Here is a 25,100-nt window from a genome sequence, read left to right as displayed (position 1 = left end):
AGAGAGCAACTCATGGCCCTGGCCGGTTTGCTCAGCGGTTAGAGCATCGGCCCAGCGTGTAGAAGTCCCAGGTTCGATTCCCGGCCAGGGCACACAGGAGAAGCGCCCATCTGCTTCTCCACCCCTCCCCTCTCCTTCCTCTCTGTCTCTCTCTTCCCCTCCTGCAGCCAAGGCTCCATTGGAGCAAAGTTGGCCCGGGCACTGAGGATGGCTCAGGCACTAGAATGACTCCAGTCTCAATGGAGCAACGCCCCATATGGGCAGAGCATCACTCCCTGATGGATCCTGGTTGGGCACATGCAGGAGTCTGTCTGACTGCCTCCCTGCTTCTAACTTCAGGAAAAAAAAAAAAGAGAGCAACTTGTATGGGAACATGGAGATAGAACTGTCCAAAAATGCATGATGGAGGAGGGGGAGTTGGGAGAGGGTGGGACTTGTGGGGACTGCTGGGGCGGCGCCCACCACATGACCATGCACCTGCAACCCAACAGAGCTGAACATTTACTGGGCCACCCAGGTCAGAGCCACCTGAATGAGCAGGTAAAGCATCAGTAGAAACAGGTGAGGAAACTGAGGAAGATACCTGGCTGGTGTCACAAGCAGCAACTACTGGACACCCAAGAGATCCATGTGGGATATTTTATTTTTAAACTTTTAAAAATTGAATTTAGAGAGGGAGGGGAAGGGAGAGAGAGGGAGGGACAGGAACATCAATCTGTTTTTGTATGCATCCTGACTGGGGAATCAAACCAGCAACCTCTGCACTTTGGGATAACATTATAACCAACCTTAGGGCTCATGTGGGACATTTTAAAGGACTGACACCCAGACTGTCCTGGAACCTCTCAACGGGGACCAGGGGCATCTGGGGGTAGAGAGGGGTGGGGGTCCGGAGGTCCAGGGAAGTTGGCATTTGGGCCGTGAGACCTGTGGGGCAAGCCTGGGTCTGTCTCAGTCAGCACCTAGCATGGGTAGAGGCACAGTCATGAAACTGGGTCCCACTTCCTGGGATGCACCATTAGGCTCCAAGAGAGAAAAAGTGTCACTAGGCTGAGGGGCACCAATCTGAGACTTCAGGCCATATCCTCACCTGCTCCACCTCACAGAAATGCCTGACTTGGCTGACAAGGCCCTGCAAGTCACACTTAAAGGACAATTACTTTTTAACACACCCAATAAAGGTCCTGAGTATATGGAATGCTGTCACTGGCAAAGAAGCAGTATCACCTTCCTATAAAATCCATTAGGAATCTATTTCCAGGGCTTGGGGACCAGTCAGGGGTAGCTGAGGGGCATACGCCGCCACAGCCCCCCACATAGGCAGTTCTTGATCCAGCGTTGTTCCCACTGTTTGACAGCTGTTGTCTTGTTGGGCGACTTGAGCATGGTGACACAGCCGCACCTGTAGGCAGAGCTGGGTGGGAGCAGCTGCTGTATGGGGTCCTCTCCCACCTGTCACTGGGCCCTAGCATATGCTGTTCCCCCACTAGGAATGCTATTCCCTACATTGCCCCGAATGCCCAGCTAACTTCTCCACATCCTTCTGTCCAGACTAAGGCTTTGCCCCCTTACCTCCGAGTGGATGGAGCAGGGTTAGGGGGTTCCAGTCCTGGCTTAGATACTCCCTAGTGGTGTGACCTTGGGAGTCAGAACCTGAGTCTGGGGTTGTGCAGCAATCAGGGCCACGTTTGCAAAGTGCCAGCACAGGGCCCAAGCCTCATACTGCTGTGGTCATTCTTTCATTCCTGCACTTGGGTTACTGAAAACTGTGACAGCTGTGTGGTCACTGCTCACTATTGGTGCTCCAAGCAGGAAAGCTCAGGACCTCTCAAGGCACCTCATCCCTTCCAGAAACTGTCTGCTGTGCCTGCTCAGCAGCGCCACAGGGAGGCGTGTTCACAGGTAGGGAAAGAGGCTCACAGAGGAGAAGGCTCTCAGCCCAAGGCTACAGGGTGGCAGAGTGGGGACAGTGTTTGCTGCAGGACTGACACAGGGTCCGCAGTGGGTGCCTCACCTTGTACAGGCCTTGCATTCCTCTGTGGGGTGGGCTCCCAGGTGTAGCCTCCGCAGGTGGTCGATCTTGGGCTGGCCTGTTGCCCTGGCAGATGAAAGGGGAGAGCAGAGAGAATCAGGGTCCCATAAGCACACAGAGAATATACATGTGCACAGAGAGATGTGTGCACATGTACACATGCAAATATGCACACATGTGCAGACACGTGCATATGCACAAACACGTACACGTGTTAAGCACACATATGCAGAGATGTGTGTACACACATGTACATATGCAAACACAGATGCATGCACACATCTGTAAATGTGCATACATACACACACGTGTGATGCATCCACTGTGGCAAAACACAAGCGAGTATGTGCATGTGGGTGTGCATCTACACTCCCTCTGCCCACAGAGACACCCGGCCCTGGATGATACCAGATTCCCTAGATAATACCGGAAAACTTGCCTGACCAGGCGGTGGTGCAGTGGATAGGGCGTTGGACTGGGATGCAGAGGACCCAGGTTCGAGACCCCAAGGTCACCAGCTTGAGCACGGGCTCATCTGGCTTGAGCAAAAAAGCTCACCAGCTTGGACCCACGGTCGCTAGCTCAAGCAAGGGGTTACTCGGTCTGCTGAAGGCCCGCGGTCAAGGCACATATGAGAAAGCAATCAGTGAACAACTAAGCAATGTCACAACAAAAAACTGATGATTGATGCTTCTCATCTCTCTGTTCTTGCCTGTCTGTCCCTATTCTCTATCTATCCCTCTCTCTGACTCTCTCTCTGTCCCTGTAAAAATAAATAAAATAAAATAAAATAAAATAAAATACCAGAGAACTTGGCAATAGGAGACCCTACAGGAGTGGGACCTGGGGGCTGGGGCACAACAATTGGTTATATTCATGTGAAATATGTTTGAAAGTTTCCAGAACAAAGGGTTCAAAACCTCCTTAGGACCAACATTTGCATTCACCAAGTCTTTTCTGAACCTCAAACACAGAGGGAAGCCTGTGATTCATCAGGCCATGTCCCACCATGACACAAGAAAGGAAATGCCAGGAGGTCTCGAGGTTGGACCACAGGGATGTGAATGGTTTTCCTTTTGCTCATCTGCCTTCTGAAATTTCCACCCAAAGTAACAGGCTATTCAGGGAGGTCACATGTGTTTCTCCATCCAGTGAGTACTCAGCAGGGGGGAGTCTGATGGGTCCCAGTGCAGATGGTGGCCCAGCCACTTCCTGGCTATGACCTTGGCTCAGTGATTATACCTTTCTAAGCTGTTCACTCGCCTGTGAGATAGAGACAAAACACACCCCACCCCACAGTGCTACGGACAGTAAAGGGTAAACCTGGCAGGTTTGGGCTGTCCAGACAGCTGTTCCAAAGACAGGGCAGGCCCTTGACTGCTGGAGTTCTCCTCAGCCCTGCGAAGGTCCTATCTAATTTAGTTTCTACTGATGCCTTGGCCAGGCCAGATGTGGTTTATGGTGGGGGTCTTGGGCCACATTATCAGCCTTACCTCTGCAGAGACTGGAGCCCAAGTAACCATAGTAGGCCAGGTGGGCACTGTATACAGGAAGTGACGACCACGGGGAGGAGAATATTACATAGATATGTGAGTGCACAAATCAGTAAAGACTGAGGTAATGGTGGAGAGAAGTGACAGATAACGGGGAGGTAAGAGGAAGTCAATGCCTAAGCGAGGGACATCTCCTAGAATAGCATTCAGGTCAAACTGAGAAGGAAGCAGCAGGTATAGCCCATACAAAGGCCCTGAGGCAGAGGCATGAAGGAGTCAGGTAGGTTAGGGGGAACTTTTCAGAAGGAACACACAAAGGGCCTGAGGTAAAGAACACACACCTAATAAGGCCATCCAGCTGCAAGGTGGTGGCACTGCTGGGCAGAGTGGGAGCCTTGCCGAAGTGCAGGCGCAGGGGCTGCTTAGGCTGCAGGCGGCTGACCAGACCATCACTGACAGGCAGCCAGTCCAGGTTGGGGATGAGCAGCTGGCTGGGCAGCAGGCAGCACTCGTCAACAAGTGCCTCGTCTGGCTCGCTCGTGGGGCCCTCATCACGGCCTACAGAGAGGGACCATTGGGATATCGTGGTCAGCTTGGAGCTCAGAGACCAGGTTTGGGCCCAGCTCTGATCTGACTTTCTGAGTTGCCCTGGAAGCTCCTCCCCATCCCTGGCCTCAATCATTTCCTCTGTAAAACGGGAACCCAATTATTCATTTTAGAAATATTCAGTGAACACTGGGTACCTTTTTGGGAACAGAGTTGCAAGAACAACAGAACCTGGCCCTCCAGAAACACACAGCCTGGTGATACTAGACAAGCCACCAGGTGCCTAATAATGGGTGGTGTTTAGTGAGCACCCACCCCATGTTTAAACCTGTGCTGGGTGCTGGATAAACAGTGGAGACCAAGACAGAGCCAGTTCAACTTGTGAGAACAGTGTAACAGGGAGACTCAGCTAGGGCTTGTATGTTGGTGGGGGGCTGGGCATCTCACAGCAGATCCAGAGCTTGGTGAGCAGGCGGAAGAGCAGGGACATGCTGTCCTGGGTGTCGGAAGTAGCCGTGTACACAGGCAGGCAGCTGGGTTTCAACAGGCCCCAGATGCGGATGACGACCATCAGCTCCCGCAGCATGCCCAGTGAGGTGCCATCCCGTAGGAAGCTGTGTCCAGGCCTCAGTGGGGCACCCTGTAGGAAAAAGCACTTGGACTATGTATTTGAATATGTGCTGCATCCTAGGACCTGCCTGGGTCCTGGGAAAGGGGGTTTTGGAGAGGGGCAGAGAGGGGCACACCTGGTTGGGCAGGATGGCCAGCAGGTAGAGCACAAAGTCGCCCACCCACTGCAGGAGCTGCTGCAGGGCTTGAAGTGTGTTCATGTCCAGGACAAACTCTTCTGTCTTGAGGTTGATCATGACCTTGTCAATATCTGAAGGGGGAGAGTGGTCATCGGTGGCCAGGCCCTGCCATCCAGAGACTGACCCTGCTTTGTACCCTGGGTCCCTCATCAACTACTAGTACCCACTGTGAGCTGGGCCTAGATGAGGCTGACCCAACACTATGAACAAGCCAGCAGGCAAGATGACTGAGCCAGGGACCTTGGAGGAAAGGGCTGGACCCATAGCAACAGGATGTCCACTAACTACTCTAAGGACAACCCCATTGCCCTTCGAGCCAAACTGTCTTGGGTCCTATGTAGCTCCTCCCTGACGTAGCTGACAGGTCTTGACCTGACTCATCTATTTCTCTTTTTTTTTTTTTTTTTTAAGTGAGAGTAGGGGAGATACAGAGACAGACTCCTGCATACACCCCTACCAGGATCCACCTGGCAACCCCTGTCTAGAACCAATGCTCTGCCCATCTGGGGCCACGCTCACAACTAAGCTATTTTTAGCACCTGAGGCAGAGGCTCCATGGAGCCATCCTCAGCACCTGGGGCCAATGCACTTGAATCAATTAAGCCATCGCTGCAGGAGGAGAAGAGAGAGAGGAAAAAGGGGGGAGGGAGAGAGAAGCAGATGGTTGCCTCTCCTGTGTGCCCTGACCAGGAATCTAACCTGGGACTTCCACATGGTGGACCACTGAACAAACTGGCCAAGGCCCTGACTCATCTTTTGTTCCCTCTGGTAACATCTGTCCCCAGTTCCAGGCAAGCCCTGAGGATCAATGCCTACACCTCTTTCAGGTACCATCCCCAAGCCTGGCACACAAGAAATACACAGTGGACAGTGTTCGAGTGGGATTTAGGATGGTCCCGCATACAACTATGCATGTGCAATAGCTATCAGGATGGCCTGCCAGGTTGGAGCAGGGGGATGACCCACCAACATCTGTGATCTTGGCACAGATCTCAGTCAGCCGGTCGCCAGGACTCTTGTCGGGTGTGTTGAGGATGTGTGGGCGCAGAAGGGACTTGAGCGTGGAGCTGATGGCGATGAGAAAGAGTTTGGCATGGTAGTCGCACACAAGGGTCACAGTGCAGGGCGACAGCTTGCAGAGCGAGGCTTTCATGGCCAGGATCCGAGTGGAGAGGACCTACAGGGTGTACAGCAGGAGCAGAAACATTTACTTGAGGGGCCAGGGGAAGAGGTTTTTGCCAGTGTGTAGCTAGGCTGGGCAAGCTAAGGCAGCCTGCTTAATTCTGTGTGTCTCACTTTCTTATGGCAGAATCAACTAAGAGAACCCCAACCTCACAGAATGGGAAGTGTCAACCTGGGAGTGGCCTTGCCCACAGTGGATACCAGGCCATGTCTGGGGACATCAGTGGTTGTCACACTTGGGATGCTCCTGGCACTGAATGGACAGGGGTAAGGCATGCTGCCCACTCTGCCCAGGATGACCCCCTCCAATCCCCACAACAGAGAGAGACCTAGCTCAGGTGTTAGCAGTGTTAAGGGAAACCTGGTCTTGTGGGACAAGTGAACGTGCTAAAGTATTCAAATGCTTCGGCACTGGCTGGGTAGTTCGGTCGGTTAGAGTATCATCCCAATATGCCAAGGTTGTGGGTTTGGTCCACATTAAGGACACATACAAGCATCAACCAATGAATGCATAAATAGTGGGGGGGGAAATGATGCTTTTCTCTCTCACCCTCTTTTTCTCTCTTAAAAAAAAATATTTTTTTTGTCTGACCAGATGGTGGCGCAGTGGATAGAGTGTAGGACTGGGATGCAGAGGACCCCGGTTGGAAACCCTGAGGTCACCAGCTTGAGCATGGGCTCATCTGGCTTGAGCAAGCTGGCTTGAGCAACGGGTCACTCTCTCTGCTGTAGCCTCCCCGGTCAAGGCACATGTGAGAAAGCAATCGATGAGAAACTGAGGTGCCGCAACTACTAATTGATGCTTCTCATTTCTCTCCCTTCTGGTCTATCTGTCCCTCTCTCTGTCTCTGCCACAAAATAAAATAAATAATTTTTTTTTTTTTTTAATAAAATTTTTTTAATGCTTTGAGTTAGGGCCCTTAAGCAGTAATTTTATTCCCACCACGATCAGCTCTGGACCCCTGCTGCACCCTCACATCCTCACTAACAACCTCATTCACATCCTATCAGACTGCTCTTGTAAAGGGGGCCTTTCTCTCCTTTTATTGTCTTACTGGTTATTACTGTCCAGAGAGGAAAGCTACCCATTTCTGAAATTGTTCTCTGTGTAGCACTCCCCCCATATTCAACTCATGCTTGAGTTAAGGGCCCCTTGCAGATACTTGTGGTTTCACAGGTGCACAATCATGTCACCTGGTCATCATTTTCTCTTCCTCTCTGACGTCTAAACCTATTTATCGGTCCTATCTCATCGTGCATGTGAGGCCTTCAATTGTGCACACATACGCACTCACACACTCTGAGCTGTTTGAGAAGACGGCCCTTGCAGGTGGCAGAGGTGGGAGTCCTAGGGGTTCATATGTCACCTGCAGGGCTCTGACTTCCTAAAGAAAACTCTCCGGATGAAGGACTAGGTAAGAAGAGAGGGGGAATCCTCTGTCAGGAGATGGCATGTGGCCTAGAGCTACCTGCTGCAGGGCAGCTTTCTGGCGCATGTATTCCTCATGTAGCCGCTCCACCAGGCTCTGCACCATGGTGGGCTGCACATGCAGCAGGATGTCCCACCAGTCATAGCCAGTCACCATGCAGTACTCTAGCAGGAAAAGCAGGTGCCGCAGGGCCAGGTTCGTGTCCAGAGTATGGCCCATGGAAGGCGAGATGCGCAGCACACTCAGCTGTGGGAGAGAAGATGGCTGGTGAGGCCACAGAGGGAGTGCGGGGTGGATGAAGTTCTTAGCCCTGTCTTAAACTTTGGGTACCACACTTCCTCCCAGGGCCTCGTGGTCCTGCTGCTATATGGGCAATCAGAGCCTGGCATGTGAAATATTAGCGAGCTTGAGGGAGCCATGCAGCACTTCCCAAAAACTGACCGAAAGGCGGCCCTATACCAAGTCTCATTTGGGGTGACGGGAGCCATCATTTAGGCTCCATTATGGAAGCAACCCCATGGGGGAGGACCACAGGAATCCCACCAGACACAGACATGGCTCCCCAAAGAAGCTAAGACCCTCACTTAGGACCAGGCTGTGGAACAGTAGACAGGCAAGGCCTCTACACACAGGTGCTGAAATGGACCAAAAGTTGGGTGGAAACCAGAAACAGAAGTGACAGCCAGGTGTCTGACAGACCCTTTTCCTCCAGGGCAGCTGGGGGTGGGGTGGGGGTTACTCCCCCCCCACACACACACACTGAGGGGCTGTTTTGGAGCACCGGGACAGACAGCATTTACCTTCCCATGGTTGTCAATGCCCACAAGGGCCAGGGAGGTCCAGGACAGCTGCATGGCCTTGAAGTGGATAGCAGGGCCTGTGGTCCGAGCGCGCTTAATGGCTGGCTCATCCATGGAGCGTGGAGCTGTTGAGCTGTAGAAGATGGCCATGGTCTGCAGTGACAGCCGGTGCACAATATGGACACTGCCATCATGGAAGGCCAGGGCCAGCCCTAGGGTCAGGGCACATGCAGGGTCAGGAGTAGGAAGAGCCTGGAACACGCCCAGGGGTGGCTGTGGGACTGCCTGGCTCTGGACGAGAGAAAGTCACTACCCTGGGGATGGGTGCGCCCCAAGCCACAAAGGTCCACCACACCGTGTGCGGCCAGCTGCTCCACAGCCACGATACCCTTTTCCTGTGCCAACAGCCCACGAGAGGGAGTGGAGCAAGCCAATGTCAGCTCAGGCTGCATATCCCCAGCTTCCTTGCAGCTGGCACTCTTTTGACTGATATGAGTAAATGCACAACTTCCAGGGGGACAAGGTAGGAGGACACAGAAGCACACAAAGGGCCTTATGGCAGGAACAGAGGTCAGTAAGGTCATGGGCTCCTAGAGCCCAAAGTTTGTAATGAATGTGTAACAGGTTTGGGGGCTATTAGCCACCCCAGTGTTTCCAGCCTAACTCACTCATGGATACAGGTTCCAGAGACTGAAACCAGGATCAACGTCTCAGCTGCTACAAGGTGGCACTACTTAGATCTGGAAAGTCTTCCCACAACCTCTGCCTTATTGACTTCTAACAGCTCTTTACATGTTAAAGATACAGCTTTTTATCAGTCAGTCTCAGACATTTGAACTTGTTGGATCCTGAAAGCAGGGCCACCTCCTTGCTGCAAACTGACTAGAGACTAAGAGACAGCAGCCACGACCCTAAGCTGCGAGACTTGAGCTCTGAGCCCATCATACCAAGGCCAGGGTAGAACTGTGTGTCGCTGGCCACCTTCAGGTCAGTGTTGGTGAGAGAGATGGGCAGTTTGGGTAGTGCCACAGCAGACACTCGGTCCAGGTCATTGGTGGCTGAAAGGATCCGCCATTTGAGAATCATGGGCTGCTTGTCACCAACTGAAAAGGGGGAAGAGATACAGGACAGCAGTGGAATGAAAACAAGACAAATGCCACAATGGTGGGCCCCAAAGGGGACAATGTCCAAGCTCCCTTCTCTGATCCTGGGCCCCACCCCAGCCCTGGCCACTCAGCACACCACACCCCAGCCAGCTGTTTGGTGCAGGATAGGCATGTGACCCAAAGTGGCTAACAGAACCCAGTCCTGAGACTTCCTGGGGATGAGGAGGAGGCATCCAACAGGAAGCTGTCAGCTGGCAGTAGTAGGTGCCCATTTGATGGGCCCAACACACTGAGAAGGGGGACACAAACCCCAAAACTCAACCTTGTGACTTAACCAGCTTGGGGTAGTTTTGTCCCTTATGATCTAAGAGATTCTAGGTGGGACCCCAGCTTTCTCCACCACATAAGATGCATCCTCTCCCTATACCCACACCCTCAATGTGACGATGAAGCCCCTCTAACAAGAAGTATAATGGCCTGACCAGGCAGTGGTGCAGTGGATAGACCATCAAACTGGGACACAGAGGTTCAAAACCCAGAGGTTGCTGGCTTGAACACAGGCTCATCTGGCTTGAGCACGGGCTCACCAGCTTGAATGTGGAGTCACTGGCTTGAGCATGGGATTATAGACATGACCCCATGGTTGCTGGCTTGAGCCCAAAGGTCGCTGGCTTGAAGCCCAAGGTCACTGGCTTGAGCCCAAGGTCACTGGCTTGAGCAAGGGGTCACTTGCTCTGCTGTAGCCCCCCAGTCAAGGCACATATGAAAAAGCAATCAATGAACAACTTGATAGATATGTAAATTCCAAACTGCCCTCTTGATGTTCCGCTTATTTGTCAGACCTCACCCTTACTGGACTAATGACCCTGAGACAGAGGAATTCCAAAAGCTGTCAAGCTGCCCCAAGGAGGGGCTCCGGACATACCAGGATTTTTGATTCAACACCCACATGCTCGAAGCCCCCCAAGGAGGAGCATTCCGGACATACCAGGACTTTTGCCTCAGTATCCCCTCAGGCTCTCCCAAACACTATATAACTTGCCCCTAGTCTGTAACTGGTGCTCTTCTCCCCCAGGAGAAGTGCCCGGCAGGGTTCCTTTCTTCCTTTCAATAAAGGCTGTTACTCTGGTCTTTCGGACTCCCATGGATTCCAACATTTGGTGCCGAAACCCAGGACCGGGTACTAACTGCCTGGATGATCCCTCTTTGTCGTCCAAACTTACCACCAGGGAAGCAATGGGCAGCGGCAGCTCGTCCCGGGCTTACTCCCTGATTCTGTTTGGACGTGTAATTGTGGGTTGATTGGCCGGCAGTCTAACCCTGTCCTGAACCCCTGCTGCACCAGAAGGTAAGGAGTTTCTCCCTTCCCCTTCTCCGGTTGGCCTCTAAATTTCTCTCTAAAAACACCCCTTTCTGGTCGGACGGTTTTCTCTGACAGGCCTCACGTTTTGAGGGGTTTGACTTTCAGTCTCAGTGGACTGCACGGAAGACTAGGCGCCTAACCAAACCTCTCCACTCTCTCGGACTTCTCGTCCTCGGAGCTCCCTGACAGGTGGTGACGACCTCTATCAGGGACGACTCCCCCACACGGAGATTCTCTCCTCTTGGGACAGTGACAAAAGGTGGGGACGCCCCCTCTTGCTCACCTGTCTCCACTATGGGTTCTTCAGAGTCTAAGCCTTCCGACCAGACACCTCTAGGATGTCTCATAAAAATCCTCACCAAACTCGGTCTCTCAGACCTCAAACTGAAGAAATTAATCTTCTTCTCTAACACAGCATGGCCTCAGTACAGACTAGACAATGACTCCCATTGGCCTGAAAACGGGACATTCAATTACAATATCCTAAGACATCTTGACAATTTCTGCCACCGAACGGGGAGGGCATCAGAAATTCCTTATGTGGAGGCTTTCTTCTCCCTTCTCTCCTGTCCTTAATTTCTGTACTTTCTGTTCTACACGCAGGCCGGTTTTGGCCAAAGAAACCTCACCTAAAACCTCCGTTCCTAATCTTTCCTTCTCCGCGTACTCCCAAACTCTCTCCTTCTCCTGCCTGACCCCCGGGGCACCCCTTTCTCGAGACCCCTCTCTAGTCTCTCAGCAAATCTTTTTTGCTGGAGTCTCTTCCCTCCAGAAAGCCTCTTCCCTTCACTAAATCCTGTTTTCTCATTTCACCAGTCTCTCTTTCTCCTCCCCTGCTGACCAGGGGCCTCTCCCTTCTCCACTGTGTTCTTCGTCCCCTCCCCCCTCCTTAGAAGCTGTGCCTGTCTCATCTCTGACCTCTCTTCCCTCCTTACAAACTGCAGTTCTGTCTCCTCTCCGACCCCTCCTCCTTCCTTACAAACTGTGACTGTGCCTCTTTCCCCCTTGCCCTCTCCTCTCTCCTCAGAGCTCTAAATCCTTTTGACTCCTCTGACCATGTGGCGCCACACCAATACTTTAACCTCCTTCTCTCCTCCTGCAGATTCTGACATTCCTTCTTTCCATCCAGCTGCTCACACTGTCCATCTGTCTGCTTTCTCTCTTCCTCCCCTCTTTGCTGGCAACTCCCTGCCATCTCGAAAAACTTAAAAAACAGAATTGTATATTAAGCTATGTGAGTAAGTAATCTGTCTTGTCTCATTGTTTGTCAGAAACTATTTCTAGTGAATTGAAACAAGTAAAGCGCGCTCATTTAAATTCCTTTGTTCATAACATGTGAAGTCTTTGTTTAATGTGTAACTGTGTCTGTTTCTAAGGCCTTAAACCAGTAATTACCCACCTCATAAACCAGGTTTACTCATCCCCATGGAATCTCCCTGCAATACCCCCATCTTTCCTATTCGAAAACCTTCAGGAGCTTATCACCTCCTACAAGCCTTATACCTAATCAATGAGGCAGTAATTCCCCTCCATCCAGTAGTCCCTAATCTCTGTAAATTACTGTCACACATTTTCTCAAACACCACTCATTCACAATCCTAGCCCTCAAGAATGCCTTTTTTACCATTCCTCTCTACCCTGACTCTTTCTGTTTGCCTTTACCCAGACACTAATGCAGCCCAGCAACTTACATGGACTATTTTACCCCAGGGGATCAGAAACAGCCCACACCTGTTTCGGCAGGCACTAGCTCAGGATTTAGCAGCACGCAATCTCAAAACTAGTACTCTCTTACAATATGTAAATAACCTACTCCTCTGCAGCCCCTCCCTGCCTGCCTCAAGGAGACTCACCACCACCCTTCTTACCTTCTTCGTTATGAAGTGTTATCCTGTCTTCTCTGCTAAGGCTCAACTTTATTCTCAGTCCCTAGTCTATCTAGGCATTACTTTAATCCCCACCACCTGAAGTCTCACCCTAGATCAAACTCAGACCCTCCACAGTCTCCAACCACCTACCACCACAGATCAAATCTTTCCTCAGTCTAATAGGCTCTTTAAACACTGAATTTCCAATTTTGCTCTTAGTCAAGCCCCTCAGTGAGATCTTCTGAGCACGGTTTTTAAGGTCTATAATGACCAAGGAAGTAACAGAAAAGGCAAATAAGGCCCAAAAGAAGTCAGGAAATACCAGCTTTTGGCTCCAGCGCCCTAAGGGGCTTCATAGCTTTTCATCAAGGCACTGCTCCAGAGTGGAAAGAAAGGTCATTGAACTGAAGCCTGCCAGGCTTCCCGGCCCCACTGGTGACACACCTGTGCTGTGGAAAGAGGGACACGAGAAGGTAAGCTGCCCCCTTTCTCCATGGAGGGAGGGTTCAGTCTCTTCTAGCCCTGCTCCAGCTACCTATGACCTGACCTTGCCCAGCGTGCTAGGAATTGCCACTGAAGGCCCAAGGACATCGTTCATGAGCCTAAGGTATTTCTTCCAAGTAGCAGATAAACTGATCTCATTTCTTGGAAACACAAGGGCCATCTACTATGCCTTGCCTGAATATTTAAGTTTTATTTATCCCTCAAAGATCTCTACTGTGGGTATTGACAGTCTGATTTTATTGCTTTATTTAATGTTTAGTATCTCCTTTGTTCCTCTTATCTCAATGCCCAGCTAGAAGCAGTGGTCACTAGGACTTAAACTCTAACTGCAAAGTATAGAAATGTAACACCCTTTCCCTAAGTACTTGCAGGTTTTATAGGTCACTCAGCAAATTGTTCAAACACTGTCCAAGAGGCACTTCCAGCATTACATCACCCAAGGACTGACTTTCACATGGACAGGTCCACACACCATGATCCTGACAACTCCCACTGCTGCTAAAATAGAAAAACGTCATGCCTTACTCCAATCACAAACCTGAAGCTGATTGGTCTACGTATGGCAAATATATGAAAAAACTAAGGACTCTTTTAGTCAGGCTTTGGGAAAAGGGAAACTAGGATAAAAAGAAAGTCAACTTGATTGTCACTAGAGGTTAAAATTTTTTAAATCAAGAGTTCTGACTAGAAAGGAATTGTATGGTTTTGATAATAGAAGGTATAAGGTATGGAAATACTTTTGAAAGAAAAAGGAAAAGCAAGTTGTTATGAAGGCCAGTTATTTCTGGATAAGAAAGTGCATGAAAGTTGAAGGTTTATGTAAGTTGTAGAAGGTTTGTGCAGGTTGTAGGAGATTTGTACCGAGAAAAAAGAATTTGTACAGTCAGAAAACTGGTTTTCAAAGAATGTTTAATCAGTCACCCTAGCTAACAATCCTTTACCCTCCCCACTTATTAGGACGACTCTTTCCTCCACCCTGACCATCTGGAGCTCAGAAACAGAGAAACAAAACCGACCCCTTGTCCTTCTACTCTCTATTCACCTCTCAGCCTGCCTCACCAAATCAGGAACTTTCTACTTATGTGGGACCAACACCTATCTGTGTCTCCATACTAATTAGACAAAAACCTGTACCCTAATCTATCTCACCCTAAATATCAACCTAATCCCACCCCATGAGCCTCTTTCAGTTCCTAATACACTATCCATCAATGTAAGGACCAAACAAGCTATACAGGTAATTTCTCTTCTTATTGCTTTAGAAATCTCTACAAAAGTAGATCTAGGGACAAGGGGACTAGTCACACTGCCCTGTCTTATTCCTATTTACACACACACACTCTCTCTCTCTCTCTCTCTCTGAAGCCCAGCAAATTCGTAAACATGGAATCAGTGGTTTCACACAAAGTGGGCGTCTTACTATTGCCTTTCATTAGTTCACTCACTCTCCTATTTACTTTTCTAACTTTTAAACCCTGTCTCTTACATTTGTTTACTAGTTTCTTACAGAACTGCATGCAGACTTTCACCAATCAGACAACTGGAAAAATCTACCTAACCCTACACATCAACCCTGAAACCTGCCCTCATGAAACAGAAAAATCTGAAACCCTGTATCAGCAAACCTCCTAAATTCTATCTTTCAACTTCTACAGGTCCCCTAACCCTAAAGCTCTCACATATTCCTGAAGAACTAGGAGAATAAATAGCAACACCTCTTAACACTTCTCAGTCTTTTTCGCTTCACATAGTAAAAGGACAAGATCACTGGGTCTTCTTGGAGCCTACAAACGGACATGAAACATTTCTTTTAACTCAAGCTAACTGCTCTCTCCAGGTCTGCCAGGAAAAAATATCTCTAACTTTACCATGGAAGAACTTTCACACACACACCCCTATACAACCCTCCTTATCTCTGCATTGCTAATCTCCAAATACCTGCCTCTTTCTTTATTAAGTTCCTACAGGCCGGGATGAGAGAAATCTCTAGGATTACCTACAATCAAATGCTCCTACACTCCTATTCCCCAGTACCCCAAGGAGAACTTCATGAGGGAAATATCAAATAGGTACGGATGACAGCAGGAAGAAGCCGTCCCTCAGCCCGAGAAGTTCCCTCCTGAATGTTCTCCAAACCCTCTTCCTCTTTACCACACATATTCAATCCTTCTAAAAAAACTTACACCAACAGGTTTCCTGTATCTTAAAATCTCCACATGTCTTCTCATTTGAGAGGAATCAGACCAGCACGTCTCATGAGGCTCATCCAGGAGACCATGCATCACCATGTCACTCTGTCCACTCGGCACTCGCAGCAAGCAACTGACAATTATTACCCCGCAAAATTTTTTTACTTCCTCACTCAGGTTTTCAGAAACATCGCCTGGTTCAGACCTCACAGCATGGAAATTGATGACCTCCTTAACTGGATGAGGGACTTGGCTTGGCAAGGTTCCCTTCTTGAGTTCTCTCCAGAAGAAGCAATAATTTTCCAATTTTTTCTCCTCTTTCTCCTCATCACCCCTCACCATATATTATAAAATTAATAACTGCCTTTCTTTTATATGTAACCACAGAGTTGAGAAATGATAGATATGTAAATTCCTAGCTGCCCTCTTGATGTTCCGCTTATCTGTCAGACCTCACCCTTACTGGACTATTGACCCTGAGACAGAGGAATTCCAAAAGCTGACAAGCCGCCCCAAGGAGGGACTCCGGACATGCCAGGATTTTTGATTCAACACCCACATGCTCGAAGCCCCCCAAGGAGGAGCATTCCGGACATACCAGGACTTTTGCCTCAGTATCCCCTCAGGCTCTCCCAAACACTATATAACTTGCCCCTAGTCTGTAACTGGTGCTCTTCTCCCCCAGGAGAAGTGCCCGGCAGGGTTCCTTTCTTCCTTTCAATAAAGGCTGTTACTCTGGTCTTTCGGACTCCCATGGATTCCAACACAACTAAGGTGCTACAATGAATAATTGATGCTTTTCATCTCTCTCCCTTCCTGTCTGTCCCTGTATGTCCTTCTCTCTGTCTCTGCCACACATACAAACACACACACATACACACACAAAAAAAGTGTAGTGATTTCCATGAATCTGGGCTTGGCCAGTGGGCACTGGTGAACGTGATATAAGCAGAGGATCAAACATTGCTTGTGCCCAGGTTGCTAGGGTAAGCAGGCTGGACTGCAAGGGAGTATGCCATGGGAGGACAAGCCCAGCTGGCTGTCAGCAGCCTCAGGCCAGAGGCTGATGGCAGGCACATGAAACCAAGTGGGTGCAGCCAGGTAACCTGGCCCAAAACAACATGGGCTGTGGTTTTGAGCCTGAGTTTGGGGGTAGTTTGTTATGCGGCAAAGCTGACTCTCAAAGGGCTCATCTCTGCAACCATCGGTGTCCAGATTTGTACCCTGGCTGGCTCCGCACAGTTTATAAATTTGCTGCACACTCAGTAAGGGAATCTTGGCAAATGCTGCACCCCTAGATGAAACTGAAGTCCAAAGAGGTCAGAGTGGAATTCAATATCCAACATGGAAGACACTACAGAGTGTAAAGATAACCTAAGTAGACTTCTAGGGAGGGCTTGTGGACAGGAAGCTGTGCACAGCCATTTAAATCCCCCCCCCCCACTTCACGACTTCACGCTGAGGCCCTGATGCAGCCTTCCTGCCCCCTGCGGGGCCAGGAGCTGCTGGCTAAAAACTCCCCAGGATGCTTGTCCAAGAACAGGGCTATGTGGCCCTCCTCATGTTAATTACTCTGCAGCTACAATGGGCAGCTTATGTAACCACCTCAAGCAGCAAATGGAGCAGTGAGGGGCCTCTTGACATGGCTTCATTAGCGGCTTTCATGGCTTCCATTTAGCAATTCCCCAGCACATCCAACCATCCCAGGGATCCATTAGTGCTAATCAGCAAAAAGCAGAGCTTTTTTGGCCAGGAAAACATCTGCATCTGTGCCTCAGGGCAGGATTTACCCATCATAGCCCCACCATCAGGGATGAAAACCAGTGGCTTTTCCAGCTTCCACTAAAGCAGGCCAGGCCAGTATGTCCCAGGGCAGGGGTCCCCAAACTACAGCCCGTGGGCCACATGTGGCCCCGAGGCCACTTATCCAGCCCCCCGCCGCACTTCTGGAAGAGGCACCTCTTTCATTGGTGGTCAGTGAGAGGAGCATAGTTTCCATTGAAATACTGGTCAGTTTGTTGATTTAAATTTACTTGTTCTTTATTTTAACTATTGTATTTGTTCCCGTTTTGTTTTTTTTACTTTAAAATAAGATATGTGCAGTGTGCACAGGGATTTGTTCATAGTTTTTTTTATAGTCTGGCCCTCCAACGGTCTGAGGGACAGTGAACTGGCCCCCTGTGTAAAAAGTTTGGGGATCCCTGTCCCAGGGTCTATATCAAGGAGGAGGGGGTGCCGGTCTTGGGGCCATTCTGAGCCATGGGGGCCCCATGGATAAAAGGATGGGGGGAAAGAGAAGTAAGCATGCTCTTGGCAAACTCAATTAACCCCTCCAGCCTCAGCTTCCTCACTCTAAATCAGTTTCTAGATTTCATGGCTTTTAGGCTTAACTGCTTCCCTACAGCCATGCCCTTTGCTGAGCTGGCTTCAGCTCCTGGCCTCGTGCCCCAGGCCTTCTTAATACTGCTGTTCCTCCACTAACCACACAACCCAACAGGTTTCAGGGTGAGGTGGTTGGCCTGCCTACTGGGTGAGAATGAACAGGGAGGTCACCTTTGTGAGCCTCAATTTCCCCCAAATTAAAAGTCATATGCCCTGGCCCACAGAGGAGACTCACCCACAGGAGAGATCTGCTGGAAGATGTTGTTCACGGGGAGCCCCTCCTTCCTCAGGGACCAGCACTCCACGATGCTGCTTGTCTGACTGGACGCGCACAACAGCACCTGGGGGACATTGGGCAGCTTGATGAGGAGGTGGTACCTTCGGTATCCGCTAATTACGTGAGGCAGCGAAGCAATAGCTCAAACCCAGGCTCAGGTGCTGGCCTGCCTGATCCAGTCACCTCCCCTCCCTAGGCCTCCGTTTCCTGAGTCACTAACACTGGCCCCGACCTCACAGTTGTGGACTCAAACCCAGGCCTCCCTACCCACCACCCTGCTGAGACAGCTCACACCACCCCAATGGTGTCCCTCCCTGGTGCTTTGGACCTTACTGCTGTATGGTTATGTTGGGAACCATAGTGACCTAGTAGGATCAGCTGAACAATAGCCCTAAAGATGTCCCTGTCCTGGTCTCAGGACTTGTGGACATATTACCTCACATGATAAAGGGATTTTGCAGGTGGAGTTAGATCAAGGAATCTGAGATAGAGACAACCCTGGATTCACTGGGAGCCTAGTGTAATCACAGGGTCCTGATATAAGAAAGGCAGAAGGGTCAGAGTCAGAGATGGAAGAGGCTGTACTGCTTGCTGTGACAGTAGAAGAAGGGACCACAAGCCAGGGATGCGGCACTTCTAGAAGCTGGAAAAGGCCAGAAACAGTTCTCCTTGGAGCCTCTGGAAGGACTAGCTCTGCCCACACCTGGGTTTAGCTATTTTGAACTCCCGATCCAGGACTGGACATGAGAAGTATATGACATTGTGACCATATCCCAGGTGGCCTCACCTGCTCGGACATGTCACGGGCCAGGAATTTGAGGTGGGTGATGGCGGGAAACTTATCCTTGCGGTTGAGGTCGGTGGTGCAGCGCATGAAGAGTGAGGGAAGGATCTCGGTGTCAATGCGACACTTCTCGCTGACCACGCTCACACACACCTTGTAGAACTGCACAGGGGAAGCACTGCTGCCATCAGCCGTGGCCACCACAATGTTGCCTCCACCCGTGAAGGCAATGTCAGCCAGGGCAACGCGACCACGCAGCCGGCATAGGCTCTCTGTTGATGTCAGCACCTGACCGTTGGGTTTGAGTAGGGACACAGTGACCAGGCCACTGACCGTCACTGCAATCCAGCCCTCCATGGGCTTGCCCCCAAACAGCGTGAGCGACGGTGAGAACTTGACACGGGAGAACTTCTCCCCAAAGCTGGAGGCGCCTGACTGCAGGAGAATGAACAAGCGTTCTTAGTACTACTGCCACCCCCACCAAGGGCATGAGAAAAGATGCACTGTTCAGCTGTTAGTGTTCTGCCTCTTGTGACCTAAACAACCCCCTTCTGAGGGTCATACCCACAGAAACACAGAGGAACAATGAGGCAGAAGCTATGAAAGCACAGACTTGAATTCAAATTCTGCCTCATACACTTCAGCACTCTGTGATGTGGGCCTCTCTGACTCTCAGTCTCCTCATCTATACTTCAGAAGACCATGATGAGAATCAAATAACTGAACATATGAAGGACAGGAGTCAGTAACCTTCTCATGTAAGAGGCCAGACATAGTACTTTCAGGTTTGCGGCCAGGTGGCCTCTGCTCTATCTACTCCTTCTCTGTGTTTATAGAAGCAGCTACTGAGAAGACTGTTCACAGGAACAGGTAGGGCTGTATTTGGCCTGCAGGCTGTGGTGTGCCGGCTCCTGCATTAAGATTTTAGGAGAGGTCATGAAAACAATGGCTGCTACAATTTTATTACTATGTTATGTTTCAAATTAATTTCTAGTGACATTTATGTGCAACAAAATTCACTGTTTTTTAAGCATGTGATCCCATGGGTCTTAAGCAATATGTCATGGGAAACTGCTAAAACTGTGACCAGAATCCCCTTCCCTCAAAAGGGCCCTCACGTTCTTTAGCAGTCAGTCCCATCCATCCCACCCCAGTTTCTTAGTTGTATTATTAGTTTTGCCTTTTCAAGAATTTTACCCAAGTGAAACCAGTATGCAGCCTTTATGCCTAGCTCCTTTCACACAGTATGATGCTTTTGAGCTTTGTCTGTGCTGTTAAAAACAGCACAAAGCTAGAGACTACACAGGGCTTTTCTAAGTGGTACAAGAGCATCTGTGCCCTCCATCTGGTGAGCTGGAAAAGAATGCAGATTCCTGGGCTTCTGACCTGTGCCAGGCCACAGGCGGACCCCACTTACACATTCTCTCAATGAATCTTCACTATGACCCACCACCAACCCCATCTGACAATGAGCAAAGTGATGCATAGAAGCATGAAGACAGGATTTGAACTTCAATGCACCTTGACCCAGGAGACTCCCAGTTTTAACTATGACACTGGGCTAAGCCACAGGTTATGGCGAGAGGAATTCTGGAATATCACTGAATCAAAGTGTGAACTGGGTTCTGAGGACAGCACCCACCAGTTAAATGGGAGATTCACTGAGGACAGCAGCAATTAGTTAGACAAGTGGCCCACTGAAAACACAGGTGCCAACTGATAGCTTGATTAAAAGTGTGCGTTAGGCCCAGGAACTGAAAAACTGGACTAGAGGATGCTGGTGGTGGGAGAGGAGCCGTGTTGGCAGGTAGATGGATAAAGTAAATGGTCTTGTCCATGCCCCTACTCACTCAGGTAGATGCTTACCTTTTCCACATGCAGTGCCAGCTTCACACCGTTGTGCAGCCAAGACAGGGCTACAATGGGGTCCCCCTCCACCAGGCTTCCCACAGGACTCTCCCAGCTGTTGGCTAGGTGGTCTGCCATGCTCCAGCACTTGATCTGCCCATTGGCATCAGCAGACAGGAGTCGGGAGCCTGTAGTGAGCCAATTTGCATCACAAACCCTGACCATGGGCAGACACCATCACGTGCCTGGTCAAGGGCCTGGGAGAAGTCAGCTTAGTGAAGGTGGAGCAGGGGGGTGGCACAAAGCATGATGCAGAAATGGCTCTGAACACAGGAACAGGAAGAGCAGAGGCCACAAAGCCATAAGTTGAAGGTTCAAATCCCAACTGTGACTTTGGGGACAGGACCAAGAAAATACAGAACACAACCCCCTAGGATTTGGGGTCAAGGGTGAGCATCACCATAGTCAACTTTGGCCATACAGGACCCTACCAACCCTGCCAGCCCGGCCCTCACCTGACTGGTCCCACTCGAGGCAGGTGATGGCCTCGCTGTGCTCTGAGCTGATGGAGTGCACATCCCAGGGGTGCTCTGTGTCCAGTATGTGGATCAGGCGGGTCAAGTCTGCAGGGTACAGGGCATAGTCAGCACAAACACAATGACATGTCCCTGAAGTGCCCGATGACTCCAGGGGTACTCAGGGAAAACCCAGCAAATGTTCCACCCACTGGGAAGTCATGGAGAGGCTGCTGACCATATAGATAGTTCAGGCACTAATGAGGAACAGGCTTGTTTTCCCTCAGGAAATAAGAACAGACCTGTAAATTTGCCACCAGTATGTGTGCAACAACTTTTTTTTTAAGAAATTAAATTTGATGGGGTAACATTGGTCAATACGAATACATAAGTTTCAGGTAAACATTTTTATAGCATTTGAACTGTCGATTGCACTGTGTGCCCATCACCCAAAGTCGTCATTTATCATAGCTGTATATTTGTTCCTCTTTACTAAATTTGACATCAATGTGTCTACAACCACATTTTTTTTTTTTTTTTGTATTTTTCTGAAGCTAGAAACGGGGAGAGACAGTCAGACAGACTCCCGCATGCGCCCGACCTGGATCCACCCGGCACGCCCACCAGGGGGCGATGCTCTGCCCCTCTGGGGCGTCACTCTGTCGCGACCAGAGCCACTCTAGCACCTGGGGCAGAGGCCAAGGAGCCATCCCCAGCGCCCAGGCCATCTTTGCTCCAATGGAGCCTCGGCCGTGGGAGGGGAAGAGAGAGACAGAGAGGAAGGAGAGGGGGAGGGGTGGAGAAGCAGATGGGCGCTTCTCCTGTGTGCCCTGGCCGGGAATCGAACCCGGGACCCCTGCACACCAGGCCGACGCTCTACCACTGAGCCAACCGGCCAGGGCCTACAACCACATTTTTAAGAGACCCAGAAAACAGAATTGGAAGGAAATGACCCCAAAATGTTAACAGTGATTTCCGTTGTGGAAGGTAACAGATAGTTCTCTTTATCCTAAATGTCTGTGCTTTCCTAATTTTCTCTAATGAGTGCACATTACTCAAATGATGGAGAGAAGAAGATGGCCAGCGGCCATGAACCTTAGAGGCTTTCTAAAGTCAAAAGTGACATGTAAGGTCTGGAAACAGGCAGGAGTCTCCAACAAGCCTGAGTGGAGTATCCACCCCTCCTCCCTTCCATCCCACAGAGGTGATCCCAGCGTCCCCCAGGCACCAGGTATAGGACAGTACCATAGCAGCCACCAGTTAAACAGGAGGTAGTTCACCAAGGATAGCAGCCATCAGTTAAATGCATCTGCCCTTTGCACCTCTGAAAGATTGGGGCCTTTACCCCCCCCCACCCCAGTTATGAATGAGGAAGCCCTGAAAGGGCCTAGACGTGTGGGAGGTGGTTCCCGGGCAGGCCTAGAGACCTGGAGTCACCCATGGCCATGTGCCAAGCACCATGGGAGCCAGGGGTAGGAGTATAATACTGTGTGGGGAGAGGAAAGGGAACTAGGGCTGGAATGAAGGTGAAGGGGTGCACCCTGGTCATCGTTCCGGAGGTCCGTGGTGAAAGCAATGAGGTTGCGGCAGGACCAGGCGCAGGCCAGGGGCACTGACGGACAGTGGGTGCTCTTGGGCCACTTCTCCCACTCGCAGACGTAAGCCAGATCCATTGTGCCCACCTGCCACAGGTCACACACTGAAGACAGTCACCTGAGGAAGAGAGTGACCACCTGAAGGAAGGAGTGACAGGGAGGACTGGCTCACCTTCGCCAAGTGCCTGCCTGTAGGGCACTGAATGCCATGCTGGATGCTGGGTTACCATAAGGAATGAAAAGGATTCAATCCTTGCCCTTCAGTCTTGTGTGTGTGAAGGGAAGGGCTGCATTTTAAATACAGAGGGCCAGGAAGGCCTCACTGGGGAGAAGACATTTAAGCACAGGTGCAAGGGAACATACTGAAGCACGCAGATGCCTGGGGAAAAGTACTGCAGGTGGAGGGAACAGCCAGTGCAAAGGCACAGATGGTGGGTCAAGCCTGGTGCGTTTAAGGAGTGGCCCCGTGATTGGGATGAGTTTGGGAGGTGACAAGGCAGGTTATGCAGGGCCCTGTGGGCTTTCACCACGAGTGACATAAGAGTTTCAGGAGGGCTGTGACTTATTTATGTTTCAACAGGACCCCTCTGCTGTCTAGAGGGTACAGCTGGGGGACAGGGTGAAGTGACTGCAATGGTCCAGATGAGCAATGGAAACTGAGAAGAAGTCAACCCTGAGTCTATCTTTAAGGAAGGGCTCCAGTGGGGCTACCTTTAGCTGAGTTGGGGAGACAGGTTGGGGGAGTCAGCAGTTTGGTCTTGGTGTGGGATTTACAGTTTGTAAGAATAATAATGGTGAAACTTCCTCAGTGCTCTCTCTGATATTGACTACAAGTTATTTCTTTTCACCACTGCCAAAGCCCAGTGAGGTAGTTAAGTACAATAAGCCCCACGTCCCCAATTCTTAAGACTTGCTCTTCCTGCAAGTCCTTCAACCTCTGCCTCCAAAGCCCTCCTTCTTCATCCACTTCAATCTCTGCTTTTCAGACACCGCTCCCAATTTGCCTCTTGAGCCCCCAAGCCCAGCCTAAACTCATAGACTTCACCTCAGACACCTCAAACAATCCGTACACTTATTCCCAAAGCCCTCCACGCCCCGCCCCTAACACCCTTTGCTTTCCAGACCCCGACTTATAACCTAGCCCTCCAGGTTCAGCCTCCAATTCTCCCCTTGAGACTCCAGGCTCCAAATCAGAGACCCCATGCAACCGCTAGGTTCCGCCCCCAAGTCCCTCCATAACCCTCAAGGTCCGCCCCAAATTCACCCCAGGACCCTCCCCAGAGAGAAACTATTCCTAGGCCCTGTCCCGATTTTCCCCGGCTGAGGAACCTGTTTCCGCCACAACCCCCAGACCACGCCCAGAGATACAAGCGGCGTACCCAGCACCCTTTGCTTTCCAGACCCGCCCCCTGAACCCACAGGCCCCGCCCTCGGCCCGCGAGTCCCCGCCCCCTCCAGGACACGCTTCCCGTGGTCACATGGAAGCCGGCGGGGCCCTCCAGATCTCCAGATCTCCGTACCCCTTTGCTCATCAGGCCAGCCCGTACGCCACGGCCGCAGCCTGCACTCGCCCTAACTCCCCGGCTCCAGCGCAGCCATCTTCCCTGGGATCAACGAGTCGCCCGCGCAGCGCGGCCGCTTTCCAGAGACTTCCGGGACGGCCGCAGCTCCGGCTCCGCCCACTTCCGGCCTTGTTTGTGTGTGAGTGTAGATTTTTTTTAGCAGGTACCAGAGTTGTTTTATTTGTTAGACTAACAAACACTTTTTCGACTGCAGTGAAAGACCCCCTTTAGTTACGCTATGTACTGCATTGATATCATATAAAGATGGGTTGCCAAACCTTTGTAACATAACCATAGTGGAAACAAAGTATTTATATGCCCTGTAAAAAGACCCAAGGTGGGCCCTTATCTTTTGTTTGCTTCGACAGTACATGGAACACTACAGCCCTGGCGGGTTAACTAAGCTGATTAGAGTGTTGCCCCAATATCTGTACTCCCAAGGTTGTGGGTTGAATCCCAGTACGGCCACATACAAGAATCCACCCATGAATACATGGGATTGGTGATTCTCTCTCAAAGAAATAAATTTTGAAAAATTGAAATGGGCCCTGGCCAGTTGCTCAGTGGTAGAACCTCGGCCTGACGTGTAGAAGTCTTGAGTTTCAGTCAGGGCACATAGAAGTGACCATCTGCTTCTCCACCACCCTACCTTTTCCCCTCCTGCAACCATGGCTCTAATGGTTCGAGCAAGTTGCTTGCCCCTTGCCTCCCTGGACCCCTGATGGCTCCCTGGCCTCAACCTCAGGCATTAAAAATAGGCTGGTTGCTGAGCAACAGAGCAGCAGCGCCAGATGGGCAAGGTATCACCTGGTAGG

At 50.6% G+C, this 25,100-nt stretch overlaps 1 protein-coding gene across 1 annotated transcript; it reads right to left on the bottom strand.

The window, feature by feature from the left end:
- Positions 1-627: 627 nt before the first annotated feature.
- MED16 (mediator complex subunit 16) lies at positions 628-24,397 on the bottom strand. The gene is made up of 15 exons (XM_066278024.1): positions 24,244-24,397; positions 22,669-22,841; positions 21,129-21,236; positions 20,632-20,801; positions 18,769-19,200; positions 17,940-18,045; positions 9,240-9,395; positions 8,293-8,504; positions 7,532-7,738; positions 5,847-6,057; positions 4,818-4,951; positions 4,519-4,711; positions 3,867-4,083; positions 2,015-2,098; positions 628-1,402 (listed from the first exon to the last, which is right to left on the bottom strand). The coding sequence occupies exons 2-15, from the start codon at positions 22,799-22,801 to the stop codon at positions 1,276-1,278; spliced, it is 2,490 nt and encodes an 829-aa protein (XP_066134121.1). The 5' UTR covers positions 22,802-22,841; positions 24,244-24,397; the 3' UTR covers positions 628-1,275.
- Between the last annotated feature and the right edge of the window lie 703 nt (positions 24,398-25,100).

Source organism: Saccopteryx bilineata, chromosome 1 (genome assembly GCF_036850765.1).
Source record: "Saccopteryx bilineata isolate mSacBil1 chromosome 1, mSacBil1_pri_phased_curated, whole genome shotgun sequence".
Classification (NCBI taxonomy): Eukaryota; Metazoa; Chordata; class Mammalia; order Chiroptera; family Emballonuridae; genus Saccopteryx; species Saccopteryx bilineata.
The sequence above is the reverse complement of the archived record's forward strand: the minus strand, read 5'-3'. Positions and strand labels throughout refer to the sequence as shown.